The sequence below is a fragment of the Garra rufa genome, chromosome 7 (assembly GCF_049309525.1).
Source record: "Garra rufa chromosome 7, GarRuf1.0, whole genome shotgun sequence".
Classification (NCBI taxonomy): Eukaryota; Metazoa; Chordata; class Actinopteri; order Cypriniformes; family Cyprinidae; genus Garra; species Garra rufa.
In genome coordinates, this window is record NC_133367.1 from 50,630,673 (window position 1) to 50,648,251 (window position 17,579).

The window sequence follows — 17,579 nt, forward strand, 5'->3', positions numbered from 1 at the left end:
ACTATAATGCTTGTAGATATTTAGAAAACATGCCAGTTATTCGACTTCTGACATGTTCGTTCTGTGTCGAAATGTCTAGTTTTGGGTTGCCAGTTGTTGGAAAACAGTGTATTGCAGCCATTGAAGCCAGCAAACAAACTGGGTCCTTATGATCAGACACATTAAATCATAAAAATAATCAATTAAAAGTGTGTAATGCTGGTTGCTTGACTTCTGTTGTCAATTGTGTTCGTTCCTTTGGTGTTCTCAATCTGGCAACCCCAAAATATTTTGAATTTGGACCGCAGTACCAATTTCAACCACTAGCTCTCATTATTATATACACTGTGTAAACTATAACACAATATAAACATATGGACCTAGAAGAAATGTTTGTACAAATGTTTCATATTTTGACAAAGAAAAAAGCTTTTTTTTTTGTGACCATTGTCCCATTTATACTTTTTGCATTGATATTCTAAGTCCTAAACCCTACATTTTAGTGCACAAAAAATGTCCAGAGAGAAATGTGGTTTTGCGTCATAAAAATAGGGTTCCTAACCTGTGGAAATATTCTTTTAAAATTTCTTCAAGCTTATTAGAATCTTTGGAAACATTCCAGGATTTTTTCCCCAAAGTATTTACCAATAATTTTCTGCCCACTTTCAAAGGGATGAAAACATCCCAGTACAATTCCAGAACTTACCAAAATCTTTGGAAACATTTTGATAAATTTCCAGAAACTCTGACGTTTTGGATTTTATTTTCTGGTAAATTTTGGAAAGCGACACTCAAATGCCTTAAGCTCTTTCAAAGGATTCTGTGTTGCCAGATTTTCCAAAAACTTATCCGAATCTTTGGAAACAATTTGGAATGTTTAGAAACATTTTAAATTTCCGTAAACTTACAAGAATCTTTGGAAATGTTCCGGTGAATATCCAAAAACTTACCAGAATCTTTGGAAGCAATTTAGAATATTTGGAAACAATTTAAATTTCCAAAAACTTCCAAGAATCATTGGAAACATTCCAGATTTTTTTGGTAACTGATAAAAGGTCTGATAGAAAGTTTTAAAATTCCCCCACAAAAAAAAAAAAATATATATATATATATTCCAAAAATGTACACAAGTTACCAGAATCTTTGGAAACAATTTGGATTTAGCAACAATTTAATTTTCCAAAAACTTACTGGATTATTTGGAAACAATCAATTTAAATTTCCAAAATTTCCAGAATCTCTGGAAACAATTTAGAATATTTGGAAGCAAATCAATTTAAATTAAAAAAAAAAAAACACCTTACTAGAACCTTTGGAAACAATTAATTTAAATTTCCAGAATCTTTGGAAACATTCCAGTAAATTCCCAAAAACTTATCAGAAACAATTTGGAATGTTTGAAGAGAATTTAAATTTTCAAAAACTTACCAGAATTTTTGGAAGAATTCTACTAATGTTCCGTAAACTTAACAGAATATTTAGAGACATTACAGGATTTTTTTCTGGAAACTTTTAAGTTTAAACAATTTCTGGCCCTTTGCAAACATATATTTTTTATATCAACATTTTTCCATTAAATTTGTCAAATCTCAGCTTATGACCATGATCATTTTGTAGGGAAAATAGTAACATTTTAGTATATGACCATTTTTCTTTGTTTTTTGGTAACTGATAAGGTCTGATATAAAGTTTTGAAATACTGTTTTAATATGACATTCAAAGTTGACTTATCAGTTATGTGCAAAACAGGAAAACTCTTCCATGAGCAAAGCTAAAGGCAAGAATAAAGGCAAGATTCCCCATGAGATGTACCATTAAACAACACACAGCAAAGAAAACAGACAAGTGACTGGGTTGGAATAGATTTATTTAATCTGTCTGTAAACAAGATGGTGAAATTAACTTATGGCATTTCTTGGTTTATGCATATGAAATCAGACATATCAGACCGGATCCAAGATGGATGAAAAAGTACAGGGGAAAAAAATTAAGCAATGTAGTAGAGTCACCTGTACAAATATCCCACAAGGCCAGGACTTCAGCTGATACTAAAAACCCCAGAACAGAGAAGCGACAGAATCATTCGGGAAGCGGTTTGAATCGATAACAACGTTATGGCACAGGATACACATTATGACTGAACATTTGGACTTGATGGGAACATCAAGTTTTTGACAGACAGTTGTATCGCTGACGACTCGAAGGCAATTTATTCCACAGTCATGACAGTACGGCTTCGATTCGATTCAAGTGTTGACGTGAAGTCTGAGAACAGACGCTAGTGTTTTCATTGGTTAGTGCGGAAATAACCCAAGAAACCGATGGTACCCACTGTCTGAAATGGCAGTCGTCTCAAAAATTTATCATATATATATTAAGCTAGCAAAGTAAGTGCGATGACGGTTGACGAAATGTCAATAAAACATTCAATTGCGGGATTGATGAGGAAAAAAAGCTACCTGCAGCCCAAAAATCACAGTAAAGCCAACTAAACGAAGCCTCGAATCAAGAAAATCGGTAATTCAGAAAGTGTCAAGTTTACAGTTAGTGTTTAAGCGCCAATGGCGACAAACTTGGGGTTGAGGATGTTTGTTAGAGCAGACGCCATATTTAATTTGACGAAAACGTTAAATATGCCGTCCGCACTAACTAGGGTTCATTTGGTAGGCTTAAAGATATGCATACAGTTGACCGTTCCCAGATTGGATCTGGGAATGGGAATTTGAGTTGAGCTCAAGCCCTTGGTAATCAACTAAACTCCCAAAGACATGAAGTTTGCACGCTAGCATTTGGTCTGAAACAAGTCATGGGATCGTAGTGACAAAACAATGGACATTTATGGGAAATAAACAGGGTTTGGAGAGCACAAAATGGAAGTAGGGTTGGAAAACCAATGGATGGTGAAGCAAATCTCATCTAGAAGGGTTGGCAGAATGAGCAGCTAGCGTTGGAGGTGTCTTAATATCCAGATTTCCTCAGGTAATCAGCCATGGTAAATGCTTTTTTGTTGAGGAGCCCTCCATGGGTACCTTCCTTGCCCATGACTAAAACCAATGCTGGAGTACACAAGAGGAACAAAAACAAGAACAAGAACAAAAGTCAACTTGAGGGGGAAAGCAAAACAAAGAAGAAACGACTTTCCCAATTAAAAAAAAAAACGGATGCAATTGTTGACAAGATTCATTACCCTTCCTTGCCATTAAGATGTCCGAAAACTTTACACGTGTTTCAATTGGGGAAAAAAGGAAACTCTTCACAGCTTATTTTTTGGGAACGTGGGTGACTTGTGTTTTTTTCCCCTCTCCCTAAATTTCACTACTGTCATATCAAGAAAAAAGCAAAAGAAAAGCTAGAACCCTGATTCTCTCAAGTATTTTGCCATTGAAAATGCCTTCTTATTCAGGCCGCCGCCGTGGACCCCTTCTTTGCCCATTACAAGAACCAAGACTGGAAGAGAAAGACAGAGAGAGGAAGTTAAGAGGACAGGAAAATCCCAGCTCTGGAAACAAGCCAAACCAAGATCAGCAAGGCCAGATAGGAGAGGATAAAAAGCAGAAAGAGATGGAGATAACATGCGTGCGGAGTGAAAGACTGCAGCCTAGAGGAAATGCCATCGTTTAGCTGCTAATGGTACACTTCAATAACTTTCACTGACTTTTTGCATATTTTAAGAGTAGAGCTTCATTTGAGGCACTGTAAATGTGACTTTTGTTTTTAAGAGTTAGACTTATTATTGTGGCATTAACAATTTAGAAATTATAATATACACATCTATATATATTGTTGCAAAACATAAAAGGTTAATGTTTACATGCTGTTTGTGTATGTACTGTGTATTTATATATAGACACACACACACGTATACATTTAAAAATATATATTTTACATATGAATCTAACTTTTTTTTCCCCTGTCCCTTGTTTGTCTCGCTTAATTGTGGCTAATCATTTTGCAGCCATATATATCAATAAAAATTGTTGCACTGTTGTACTTTACGCAGACATTAAATTGTATTTTTTTCTAATAATGTATAAATAAAAGATTTTTTGTAAATTAAACTTTAAATAATATATAAACATTTGACGCACTGTTGTAATTATCATTATCGTTATTTTAAAAAAAAAGTACAATTTAATGTCTGCATAATGTATGAATAATGTTTTAAATACATTGTATAAAGTGCAAATAAATTATATAAATAAATTGAATAAATTAATTATCACACTGTTTTACTTTATGCAAACATTTAATTCGTAAAAATATATTTTTTTAAATTGTATAAAGTGCAACTAAATATATAATTTGTCGCACTGTTATACATTACACAGACATTAAATTGATCATTTTTAAAATAATGTAAAAAATAAATTAAAATAAATTGTATAAATAAATATACACATAAATAACATTTGTCGCACTGTTGTACTTTATGCAGACAATAAATTGTTAATTTTACTAAATGTCTAAACATTTAAATTAAAGTGTATAAAATGTAAATAAATATTTGTGATATATCATATTTGTTATACTGCAGGTATTAAAATGTACATTACATTTGTTGCAGTTTTACTTTATGCAGACGTTGGTTATTTATTATTAAACAAAAACTATATATTATTTGTAAAGGGAAAAAAAAGTTAAAAGACAGTATTGCACAGCAAGTTTACTTCACTTATTAGATTAAATTTTACCTTACTACATTATAAAAAAAATAATTCCTTTAAAAAGTTATTAAAAAACCCAGAAAGCATAAATGTCATCATGATAATTACAATATTTAATAAAGTATTACAATACATAAAGTTAAATTTACACATTATATTTGTAATAAGTTTTAAAAACAATATTATAATATGTAATAGTATTATATTATTTGTATATTACAATCAATACATTTATAACATAACTGTTATATTGTAATTAATGTCCTCTTTTTGGCCTAGATCAGAATTTATGCTAATCAAAAATATCCGCCTCTTCGATAATGCTTAACTATACAATAACTTAAGTCATTTTAGACAACAGGCCGCTAAATTATTTAAAATGTAAAGTCAGTCTGAGATTATAAAGCAGCACTAATTTATCAATTAGCCTTCTGACCAAAGATGTTCACGTTTTTCTCTTAATACATTACATTTTTCGTCCTGCAACACTCATGTACTACTTCCTTGAACATCTTGGCCTTATGGAAACATTTGAAGTAGACTGTTTGCTATTTTCACGCCGTTTTTTCCTGGTTCTTGTACTGTTGCGGGCTGTAGGGCTCTTGGAAATAGCTGAAATAATTTGGCAGAGTGAACTGAAACTAGTTCAACACCTTATATTGTCTTACAGCCAATCAGAATTAAGCATTTAACAGCGCTGTTAAGTTATTACAAGGTTACCATTTAGATAACGTTAGCATATTCATTTGAAGATTTCGATTTAGAAAAAGTGTTCATTAGGTGTTAGAGAAAAAGACTGTAGCATGCGATAAAGTGTTTGGCTCAAGCAGGAAAAGCAAGTTTAGTTCCTCTCCTCAATACATGCCATTAGCTTTGTGAAAAAGACTTGATTTATAAAAGAATGCTTTATTTCAGGAAACAGGAAATCCTCTCACATTTTACAGAGTCCAGATGTGTGCGAGATTAGCAAAAACACATGCATGCGAGAGGGAATGTACCTCAACAGGTCCCAGAAACTTCCTCAACACCTGAGCTCAAGTCTCGTGATCGACCAAGACGTCTAAAATCACTAGCTAGTTAAATTAAAAGCTGATTTTATTCCCAAAAACTTTGTAGAAAACCCACATTGGTTAAAGAACGATTCTCACAGAAATGCTAAGGTCATATTTCAAGCCAAATTAATTGAATGAACTATTAGGATTTTTGGATGAAATTCTCACCACAGTTTTAAAAAAAATTAAAATTAAAATATATATTGTTTTCGCCACTGAATATTTTTTTTTTAAAGGTTATTGCGACTTTTTCCTCTCACAATTCAGAGATACAAACGTGCATTTGCGAGAAATAAAGTAAGAATTGTGAGAAAATCCAAATTGCAAGATTACTTGCAATTCTTTTTTCTCAGAATTGTGATATAAACTCACAATTGTGGAAAAATAAAGTCAGAATTACGAGAGATAAAGTCAGAATTTACATTTTTCCTGGAAATTGCAGGTTTAGATTTCACAATTCGGACTCATTTCTTACAAATGCGAGTTTCTGTCTTGTAATTGTGTTTTTTCTCACAATTGCAAGAAATGAAGCCAGAATTACAAAATAACTCACAATTGACTTTCTTGAAAATGCAAGATTATATTATTTCGCAATTCTGACTTTTTCCCCCCTTGCAAAAGGAGTTTGTCTCGCAATTATTTTTTCTCAAAATTGCAATATAAACTCACAATTGCAAGAAAAAGGTCAGAATTGCGAAATATAAACTTGCATTTGCCAGAAAAGTGTCCATTGCGAGTTTTTATCTTGCAATTCTGACCTTGTTTCCCACAATTCAGACTTTATTTCTTGCAATTGTGAGTTTATTGAAATTCTGAGAAAAAAAAAAAAATCTGAATTGCGAGACAAAATCGCATTGAATTGCAAGAAAAACTCGGAGCTGACTTTTTCTGGCAAATGCAAGTTTATATTTCACAATTCTGACTTATTTCTTACAAATGCGAGTTTCTGTCTTGTAATTCTGCCTTTTTTCTCACAATTGCAAGAAATGAAGCCAGAATTACGAAATAACTCACAACTGACTTTCTTGAAAATGCAATATTATATTTCGCAATTCTGACTTTTTCCCCCCTTGCAAATGCGAGTTTGTCTCGCAATTCTTTTTTCTCAAAATTGCAAGAAATGAGTCAGGATTGCAAGAAAAAGGTCCGAATTGCGAAATATAAACTTGCATTTGCCAGAAAAGTGTCAATTGCGAGTTTTTAATCTTGCAATTCTGACCTTGTTTCCCACAATTCAGACTTTATTTCTTGCAATTGTGAGTTTTTATTGCAATTCTGAGAAAAAACGAGACAAAATCAAATTGAATTGCACGATAAAAACTCGGAGTTGACTTTTTCTGTCAAATGCAAGCTTATATTTCGCAATTCTGACTTTTTTCTGTCTCCCAATTCAGATTTAGTCTCACAACTGCGATATAAACTCACAATTGCAAGTAATAAAGTCAGAATTATGAGATTAAAAAAAAAAAAATGTACAATTGACTTCTCGTGCAAAGTCAAGTTTATATTTTGCAATTCTGACTTTTTTCCTTTCGCCAATGCGATTTTGTCTCGCAATTCTGATTTTTTTTTTCTTAGAATTGCAATGTAAACACAACTGCAAGAAATAAAGTCTGAATTGTGGGAAACAGAATTGGTCAGAATTGCACGATAAAAACTCACAATTGACACTTTTCTGGCAAACGCAAGTTTATATTTCACAATTCGGACCTTTTTCTTGCAATTCTGACTTCTCGGGAGTTTGTGTCTCCCAATTTACTTTTTTTTCCCCCTCACAAGTGCGATATAAACTCACAATCGCAAGAAATAAAGTCAAAATTCCGAGATAAAAACTCACAATTGACTTTTCTTGCAAATGCAATTTATATTATTTCGCAGTTCTGACGTTTTCCCCCCTCGCAAATATGAGTTTGTTTCGCAATTCTGACTTTTTTCTCAAAATTGCTATTTTATAGTCAGAATTGAGAGAAAAACTCACAACTGACTTTTTTTTCTTGCAAGTGCAAGTTTGTCACGCAATGACCTTTTCCTCAATTGGAATATAAACTCACAATTGTGAGAAATACTGTCAGAATTATGATAAAAACTCACAATTGACTTTTTTCTTGCAAATGCAAATTTATTTATTTATTTTGCAATTCTGATGTTTTTTCCTTTCGCCAATGCGATTTTGTCTCGCAATTCTGATTGTTTTTTCTCAGAATTGCAATATAAACTCACAACTGCAAGAAATAAAGTGTGAATTGTGGGAAACAGAATTGGTCAGAATTGCACGATATAAACTCGCAACTGACACTTCTGGCAAATGCAAGTTTATATTTCGCAATTCGGACCTTTTTCTTGCAATCCTGACTCATTTCTTGCAATTGTGAGTTTATATTGCAATTTTGAGAAAAAAGAATTGCGAGACAAACTCGCATTTGCAAGGGGGAAAAAGTCAGAATTGCGAAATATAATCTTGCATTTTCAAGAAAGTCAGTTGTGAGTTATTTCGTAATTCTGGCTTCATTTCTTGCAATTATAAGAAAAAAGTCAGAATTACAAGACAGAAACTCGCATTTGTAAGAAATAAGTCCGAATTGTGAAATATAAACTTGCATTTGCCAGAAAAAGTCAACTCCGAGTTTTTCTTGCAATTCAATGCTATTTTGTCTCGCAATTCAGATTTTTTTTTCGCAGAATTGCAATGAAAACTCGCAATTGACACTTTTCTTGTTTATATTTCACAATTCGGACTTATTTCTTGCAATTCTGACTTATTTCTCGCATACGAGTTTGCGTCTCCCAATATAAACTCACAATTGCAAGAAATAGTCAAAATTACGAGATAAAAACTCACAATTTACTTTTTTCTTGCAAATGCAAGTTTATATTTTGCAATTCTGACTTTTTTTCCTCGCAAATGCAACTGTCTCGAAATTTTTTTCTGAGAATAGTGATAAACACAATTGTGAGAAAAAGTAAAAATCGTGAGATAAAAACTCAATTTACTTTTTTCTGGCAAATGCAAATTTGTATTCCGGAATTTTAACCTTTCTCTCGCAATTCAGACTTTTTTCTCGCAAATAGGAGTTTGTGTCTCACAATTCTGACTTTTCCTCAAAATTCTGAGAAAAAAAGTCGTAATATAATAATATAAACTAATAAAATGTTAACTCACAATTGTGACAAAAAAAAGTCAGAATGAGATGAAGTCACAATGACCTTTAGGTGTTTTTTTATGGTTTGAAATGGGTTTCCATAGTTCACAGCACCTATTTGTGAATTTTTAATGGCTTTTGTCTGCTAATAAGACAAATCTTTTTTTAATCTCTTTAAACTATTTATATAAACCTATAAATCTTTATTTCCCCTTCCAAATCTGCCTCATAAAACAAAATTTAAAACAGTCAGGATACATGAATGTCATGTATCCAAAACTCCCGTGTTATACAGGAATGATATATTGAGGAAAGGTTACCATCTAGATTATTATCAATCTAGAATAACAAAAAACAATGGAAGTTTTACTAATAAAAGATATTTGTGAGAAGATCTAAGAACGTACCTTTGTCTGCTTTGCCGACAGTGATGTTGTATGTGGCCTCTCCTCCATGACTCTTTGTCCTTATGTCCATTGTCCAATCACTGTCAACTAGAAGGCTGTCTCGAATAACTGAGCACTTCTTTGAACCTAAGGTCAGGCCGTTGGTGAAAAAACTTTCCCGGTCTTTTCCTACTAGGACGTCGATTTCTGTGGGCTGGGGTTAGAAAAAAAAAAAGAAAGAATATTAGGTGTGGAACTGTAACAGCTTGTCTAGTCTTTAACATATTATCGTGGATTAATAAACAGCCAAATGCAAAGCGGCAAATGCAGATAAGCGATTAGATGAGGGTGATAAATTACGCAGAGATAACTATAGATAAACAAAAGATACAGTGTAGAGCTGTCCGTCATGCACTTTGAACGTCAATGAGTCATTAAGAGCGTAACACGAGTTAGGTAAGTTAAATATAGTTGGCTAATCAGTTGAAAACTAGCAGTTTTTGCACACAATGTTCACTTTTAGTGTGAGAGGACAAATTACCAGCTGTTGAAAGCACCTGGCCAGAACACAGATTTAACCTATTTATGTGCTGGAATCTGCCTGACAACAAGTTTTGATTTCATGTAGTGTTTTCAAAGCTGCACTTACACTGGTGAAATTTTGGCAAAATTTTGCCAATAAAAAAAAAAATCAATACATTGTCAATACTGCCCTCCAAAGGCAAAGCGCAGTAACTACACATTTGGTCAAAATTGAGTTAAGGCTTAAAACTGACTTTGTGACAATGGTTTTGGTCTCGTGGCAAAGTCTCCTGGTTCAATTTTGTCAACATGTTTGACTAGCTGGCGTAAAAACTTTAAAGGCATTTTTCTCAGTTTCAGTGTTGGCGTAGTTACTGCACTTTGCCTTTGGAGGGCAGAATAGTGATGTATGAAGCTGAACTAACTCTTTCAACTTTCAAACCCAGCTTTATTTTAGTCAAAAGCAAATTCATTCATTTGTGAGGGGAAAATGTCGCCATATTGAAATGACCGGATCTGCTGAGCAACAATAAATGCGGACTGTACCTTTAAGGAGAGCGCATTTGTCCAACTTGGCATGCAAAAAACAGTGTAGCGATGTATGAAGTTATTTTCAAACCAAGTAGCTTTTATGACCAACTTGCACCCATTGTGAAATCTGTGTAGGGAAATTTATCAGTCTAGCGCAAAATTCCCAATTGCGACAATTTCTATTGAAATGACTGGATTTTGCCCACAAAATGTGTGTGCATGCAAAACGTTTTTTTTTTTTTTTAATGTAGCATTGTTTGACATCACTTTCAAACCAGTCAGCTTTCTGTTGATCAATGCAGTGAAATTTGTGTGGGGAAATCTTTCGGCTTAATGCAAAATTTGTGCAAATTCCTATTGAAACCTTTGGATTTTCCTTTTGAAATCGGCAACGGAATTTTGCTGAGTAACGATACACATGTCAAATGATCAATATTTTGTCCCTTTCGAATTCAAACCAATCAGCTTTCTGTTGGTCAATGTGGTTAAATTGCATGACTAGCTTTGAGAAATATATGTGATCTTTAGCTTTGCCCAAAATTCCCAATTGTGCGGATTCCTATTAAAACGACTTGATTTTGCCCATTAAAAAAATCTGTGAAATTTAACGATAAAATAAAGGTCTATTGTACATAGTGTTTCGATGTTTCAAGCACATCTCACACCAAAGTCACTTTCAAACCAATCAGCTTTCTGTTGGTCAGTGTGGTGCATGACCAACTTGAACACACGAAATCTGTGTGGGGAAACATTTTGGCTTTGCGCAAAATTCCCAGTTCCACAGATTCCTATTGAAATTACTGGAATTCGTCCACTATATTTAGCTAAGAAAACGATAAATGGGTCAAATTAGTAACGGAGCAACAGCAAATTACTCAAATTAGTGAAATCTTGCCAGCAAATAAAGGTCCATTGTCAATACTGTGGCAATGAATAAAGTCACTTTTAAACAATCAGCTTTCTGTTTGTCAATGCAGCAAATCTGCATGACTAAATTGAGCCCATTGCGAAATCTGTGTTGGTAAATCTTTTGGGAAAAAGACAGTAAAATTCACAATCATGCAGACTTCTATTGAATTCACCAACAAAATTTTGCATAAAACAAAGGTCCATTGTCAAACGTGTAGCGATGATTCAAACATCTCACACTAAAGTCACTTTCAAACCAGTTAGCTTTCTGTTGGTCAATGCGGCAAAACGTGTTGGGAAAACTTTTGGGAAAATTTCGGCAATATTCAATCTTGCTGACTTCCTTTAAAAATGACTCCCACACCAAATTTTCTTGAGCAATGTGCCAAAAAGCAAAATCACAGACCTTGAAAGCACTGTGAAATTTGCTTAAGGGAATCTTTCGGCTTTGCGTAAAATTCTCAATCGTGTGGAGTCCTATTGCAATGACTGGATTTTCCCCACAAAATTTTCTGAAAAAAAAAAAAAATTAAATAAAAAAATAAGTGAGTGAAATCACGTGTCCAACTTGAACATGTGAAATCTGAGGGGGAAATCTTTCGGATTTGCGCAAAATTATCAATTGTGCAGATTCCTATTGAAATGACTGGATTTTGCCTGCAAACTTTTGCTGAGCACCAAAAAATGTGTCAAATTAGTGCCATTTATTAATAAAATAAAGGTCCATTGTCAATAATGTAGCGATGTTTGAAGTCACTTTTAAACCAGTCAGCTTTCTGTTGGTCAATGCAGCGAAATGTGTTGGGAAATCTTTTGGGAACATTTCGGCAAAATTCAATCTTGCTGACTTCTATTGAAATGACTTTCACACAAAATTTTGCTGAGCAACAATAAATGTGTCAAAAGCAAAATCACATGACCAACTTCAAAGCACTGTGAAATTTGCATGGGGAAATCTTTCGGCTATGCACAAAATTCCCAATCGTGCAGATTCCTACTGAAATTACTGGATTTCACCCACAAAAATTTGCTTAGCACAAACAAATGTCAAATTAGTGACATTTATTGATAAAATAAAGGTCCATTGTCAATAGTGTAGCTATGTGTGAAGTCACTTTCAAACCAGTTAGCTTTCTGTTGGTCAATGCGGCAAAACGTGTCGGGAAAACTTCTGGGAAAATTCCGGCAAAATGCAATCTTGCTGACTTCTATTGAAATGACTTTCACACAAAATTTTGCTAAGCAACCATAAATGTGTCAAAAAGCTAAATCACATGACCAACTTGAAAGCGCTGTAAAATTTATTTTGGTTTTGCGCAAAATCCCCAATCGTGTGGAGTTTGGACTGGATTTTCAGCATAAAATTCTGAACACACACATAAAACGTTAAATTAGTGAAACTTTGCAGATAATAAAAGTCTGATGTTAATACTGTAGCAATGTTTTAGCATATCTCACACCACACACACACACAAAAAAAAAAAAAAAAAAATCACTTGACTAACTTGATTCCATTGCGAAACCTGTATTGGGAAATCTTATGGCAAAATTCTGGCAAGATTTCCAGTCACGCAGACTCCTATTGAAATCGGCAACACAATTTTGCTAAGCAGTGTAAATAAACGTAAATAAACGTGTCAATTTAGCACAACTTTGCTTAAAATAAGGTTCCATAGTCATAGCCATAGTCAAAGTATGGCAAAGATCTGTGTAGGGAAATCGCACAAAATTCCCAAACGTTCAGATTACTATTGAAATGACTGGATTTCACCCTCAAAATTAGTGATGTTTTGCGATTAAAATAAAAGTCTACTGTCGACAGCCTTGCAAACACATGTTTCAAGCACATTGTACACAAAAGTTACTTTTAAACAAGCTGCTTTCTGTTGGTCAGTGCAGCATATCTGCTAAATTTTTGTTGGGAAATCTGTCAGCTTTGTGCAAAATTCCCAGAAACAGCGGAAACTTTGTTTTAAATGCATCCAAAGAAAAAAAAATTACTCAATTTTTGACTGCGAAATTTCACAACTCCAGTAAATGTGACTGAGTTTTAATCAGCTAATAACAACCCAATACATTCTGACTAGCAATCTTCCCCCCCAAAACAACAACATCATTGATATTCACGCTGCCAAACTACAAATGCTCCAGTTTGATCATTAAACAGCAAATATGGATGTTTATTTTTAGAGTACTCCACAATTTTGAAAGGATATTTCTGGAGCGTGATGAAAGCATAGCTGAGCGGAGGTGATTCGCACCAGCGTCCTTAAAAGGAACTTCTACAAGACGACATATCTGGGAAACATTCTGCCTAACCCTCTATCTGGAATGCAGCAATCACATTAAACAACGGTTTTATGTGTCAAACACCAGCACAGATCAAGTCTGAACGTGCGCTTTTCTGATTCATTTCATTGTCGCTTGGACTGCATCACGGTAGCTTTGTTTGTACTGGCCCACTACGAATCTACCGAGCCGTTTTCCCTCAGGCCAAACCACACATAAAACTAAAAGCAGCTACTCTTTGGTGAGAATCAGTGAGCTGATGCTATTTCCAGTAAGGTTTGGAGGCGCTCGGACGGCGATAGACTTCAGCCTTGAACTTCGTGAAGGCTTTTTGAACTCATTCCTTTCTTTAGCAGTACAGGAAACTAAGAGAAAAAAAACCTACTGCTTTTACTGTCAATCCAAACCCGTGAGATTGCCTGAGGCCGTGAAGCTTTAACACAAGAAGTCATACAGGTTTGAAACAACATAAGGGCGATGAGGTGATAGTTTATGAGTGAACTAGACTGAAACGCCTTATAACTAGAATTTGGTCCTTTTGATCCTTAGAAACTTGAAACTTAGGAAGTTGAAAAGAAGTCTGACAGGACTTAATGTTTCAAATCTCATTTCAGAGCGGAAATCCATTACAATAGTCCTTAATAGATTTATATTTCTATGACAGAGCAGTCAACGTTCAATATAAGGATTCCCAGTGAATTTTCTAGTCGTTTATGATTCAAAATCTTATTGTAGACATTACTCTCACAAAGAGTACCAAATGTCTAGCTAATGGAATATTTTAGAACTGAATTTACTGAAGAAACATACGACTTAGGTTAACTTTTATTACATTTCCAGACCTTAAAACAAACTTTCCAAATACTTCCAGGTTTTCCATAACCATATGAACCTTACTTTTAGAATCTTGAAAGGATAGTTCACCAAACAAATGGAACATTTACTCACCTTTAAGTGGTTCCAAACCTTTATGAGTTTCTTTTTTCTGTATTATGCGTAAATGAAGAATGCTGGTAACAAAAGTTGACAGTATTCATTGATTACCATAGTTTAGGGAAAAAAAAAAAAAAAAAACGCTATGGACGTCAATGACTACCATCAACTGTTTGGTTACCAACATTCTTCAAAATCTTTTTTTTGGATGCGTGTTTAACATATACAAGTTTGGAACAACCTGAATTTGAGTAAATTATGACACTTTTCATTTTTGGGTGAACTATCGCGTTAAATAAATAAGTTGAACATCACCAAAAAATTAAAAGTCTGTCAATGTTTATTCACCCTCATATTTTTCTTCTGTAGAACACAACGGTATTTTGAGAAATGTTTCGGTGTTCTTATTCATACAATAAATCACGTACGTGTTACAGGTATTAAAACAACAAGAAGGTGAAGTTAAAAGAATTTAAAATAATTTTGGCTGAACTATCCATTTAAACCTGTTAACCAAAATGTAAAAACGAATGTTTACACATTGCAAAAGTAACCTTACAAGCAGCAACAGAAGGCAGCACAAAAAGCTGAGGAAAATAAAGGTCAGTGTGGCAAATAAGGCTGCTGTCAGATGAATTAACACCCATTTATGGAGCGCCATCTTGGACAACGGGAAGAGGGCAGGTACTGCGAAGATCCCATATTCTGGAATGACTTTACGCACATTCCGCGGGTAAATGACTCGTGTTTTCCCGTACACAAGTTCACCTACTTAGCCTGATCATTTTCGAATCTGACCGGTCGATCGCATCGGCCTGTTTGCACTAACAACACCTACCTCTTTACGACTGAAAAGACATTTAACTTTGATTAGGCTTTGCACCACCTCAACCTGAACTTTAAACGCCCGACACTTGAGTTTCAACATCACGAAAATAATTTTAGCGAAACATTTGAGCGATTTTTAGGCTACCTCGATGACACAGACTTTGTCTAAATAAATAAAGACAAAAGAATTTGAAACGCGCTCATCCTGGGCGAACATGTACCTCTCTAAATTATTATTTTGTTTAGTCAGCTAGCAGTCGGTATGTGTTATATTTCATTCCCATTCAAGCTGATCAGGCCTTGTATTTCTAATAAACTGGCTGACAGGTTGATCGAAACACTGGCTGTGTTCCCAACCCTTGAGAGCAATCTACAAAGACAGCACTAGCATTTTGGCGCGTTTTACGCCAGTGCGTTTAAAATCCCGCTTTATTTGCCCGTTTTGTAAAAATAAGCAGCGCCTATGAAAATGATCTAGATTTTTGCGCGTTAATTCCAAATTAAAAGCGGTTTAGAAACCGCATTGTTGACCAAACATGCTACCTAGATAGGCAACCTACTAGTTATTGAAACACAGCCACAGTTTTCAGCCCTTTACTAAAGGGAACATAAACAGTGCAGGTAATAACGCTTACTTACCGTGATGTTTACGAATGTTCCCCCCTCTTGCGCTGCCCAAACGTATTTAGAGTCTGAGTTGCACCCAACAATGGCGGCGTCCTGGCAGCAGCCATCCGACATCAGGTTATCCACGTAGCTTTGCCACGACATATTTGCCCTCTGGTTTCAAGCGCTCGCAATCTAGCCTTAAAAAGACGGGACTGACAGTTTGGTGCGGTCTCAGTTTGCGGTTGCCGTATATTTGGATGTCCTGCACGCCCCCTTCTCTAATGAGAGTTTGAGCAGTAAAGAGTCCCGGCTGTATAGAGACTCTGGGTGTAGTCCCTCAAATATCCCTCCGCGGAGGCGCGCTCAGGCTGCGGTCCATTAGGACAAAGCCGTATGCGCGGATTAATACGAGTTCTGATTGGACGCCGGTGTGCATGTGCCACGTTTTGTATGACAAAGTTAGTATGCAATATATGATTGAAACAATACATTTTTACCCACACTACTCTACTATGTTCATCTGTTTTTCGTACCGAACACTGCTTTCAGGACTAAAAGTTTAATATTATTCACATCAAAACCACTTTCAAAGGATCTCTGGTTTTGTCACATGGCAAAAAGAAAAACAAACTCCAGATGTGACCTAATGTTGGCCTTTCTCTGAACTGCTTCCATTTTTTTCCCCCCATTTTGGTACATTTTGGTCCAGAACTTCTGTTCTCTTTTTATAACCTTCTTGATTATGTTCCTCCAAATAGTTTTATTACAGCGTTTTATTCGGTCCTCCTGACAGCAGTGGTTCATGCTAGCTCCAACGTCTCACAAAGTGATATTTTTGGATGAGATCAAACAACATCTGATTAAATTTGAGTCGCAACACAGTCGGGAAATAAACCTGAATAAATCTGCTCAGGTAGGAACACAGGTGGATATTGAAAGAGATGGGCGGATCTGCTTTATGTAGCAATCTCATTAGGTTTGATAGCATCAAATTGTGTCCGGATGTACTTTTTTTGTAACACTGACAAATTATAATGAAACGTCGTAAAATTAATTTATTAGTTTGACAACCACCAGAATCGGTTGGATTTGTTGTCGGTCACCACATAAACCTCTTCTGACCTCTTGCGGACGAATCGCGTAATGACACAATATGAAGAATTCATATTCATAAAGTGACTAAAGGAGTACAGCATTAAAAAAAAAAAAAAACTAAATTATGCCTGCTTTGAGCCATCTCAGGCCATCTGCTGTAATTGCCATGTAAATCCATTTATTCCGCTTCTAAGCAGCATTAAATGCCGCTTAGGCCGGAAAAAAGTCAGAAAATAAATATTTTTTATTTCTAGGTATATTTTTAAAATAGTCCATAGATATATCTGGATTTTACACTTCTAATTCAGCAGATGTTTCATAAAATCACTTTTGCATACAAGCCTATTATTGGCTGGTACAAAAACGATGTCCATGTTATCCACCTTATTTTTCCCTTAAGACTGAATTTAACGTAGGCTAAATTGGTGTTTAGAACACATTCGCTTCCAGCTATTTTTAGCGGTACAAAACAGCTTGCTTTGCTGCTTGATATTGCAAACTGGTGTTTCTTATTATATTATTTGAATTTATTGAATAATATTATTGTCTAATGAATACACAGTGCAAACAGTTTTACCATTTACTGCACTCTAGCGGTTTTCCCTATCGCGGCTAATGAACCGGAAATCTTGCACATTTATA

General features: G+C 34.8%; 1 protein-coding gene across 2 annotated transcripts; it reads right to left on the bottom strand.

Moving 5' to 3' along the window:
- Positions 1-1,829: 1,829 nt before the first annotated feature.
- pfn2b (profilin 2b) lies at positions 1,830-16,160 on the bottom strand. Of its 2 annotated transcripts, none has more exons than XM_073844313.1 (3): positions 15,873-16,151; positions 9,243-9,435; positions 1,830-3,035 (listed from the first exon to the last, which is right to left on the bottom strand). In XM_073844313.1, exons 1-3 carry the CDS (start codon positions 16,002-16,004, stop codon positions 2,938-2,940), a joined length of 423 nt encoding a protein of 140 aa, XP_073700414.1. In that variant the 5' UTR covers positions 16,005-16,151; the 3' UTR covers positions 1,830-2,937. The 2 variants fall into 2 exon arrangements, with proteins under 2 accessions (XP_073700414.1, XP_073700415.1); XM_073844314.1 differs by lacking the exon at positions 1,830-3,035 and adding an exon at positions 3,058-3,426 and having other exon boundaries at positions 15,873-16,160.
- Between the last annotated feature and the right edge of the window lie 1,419 nt (positions 16,161-17,579).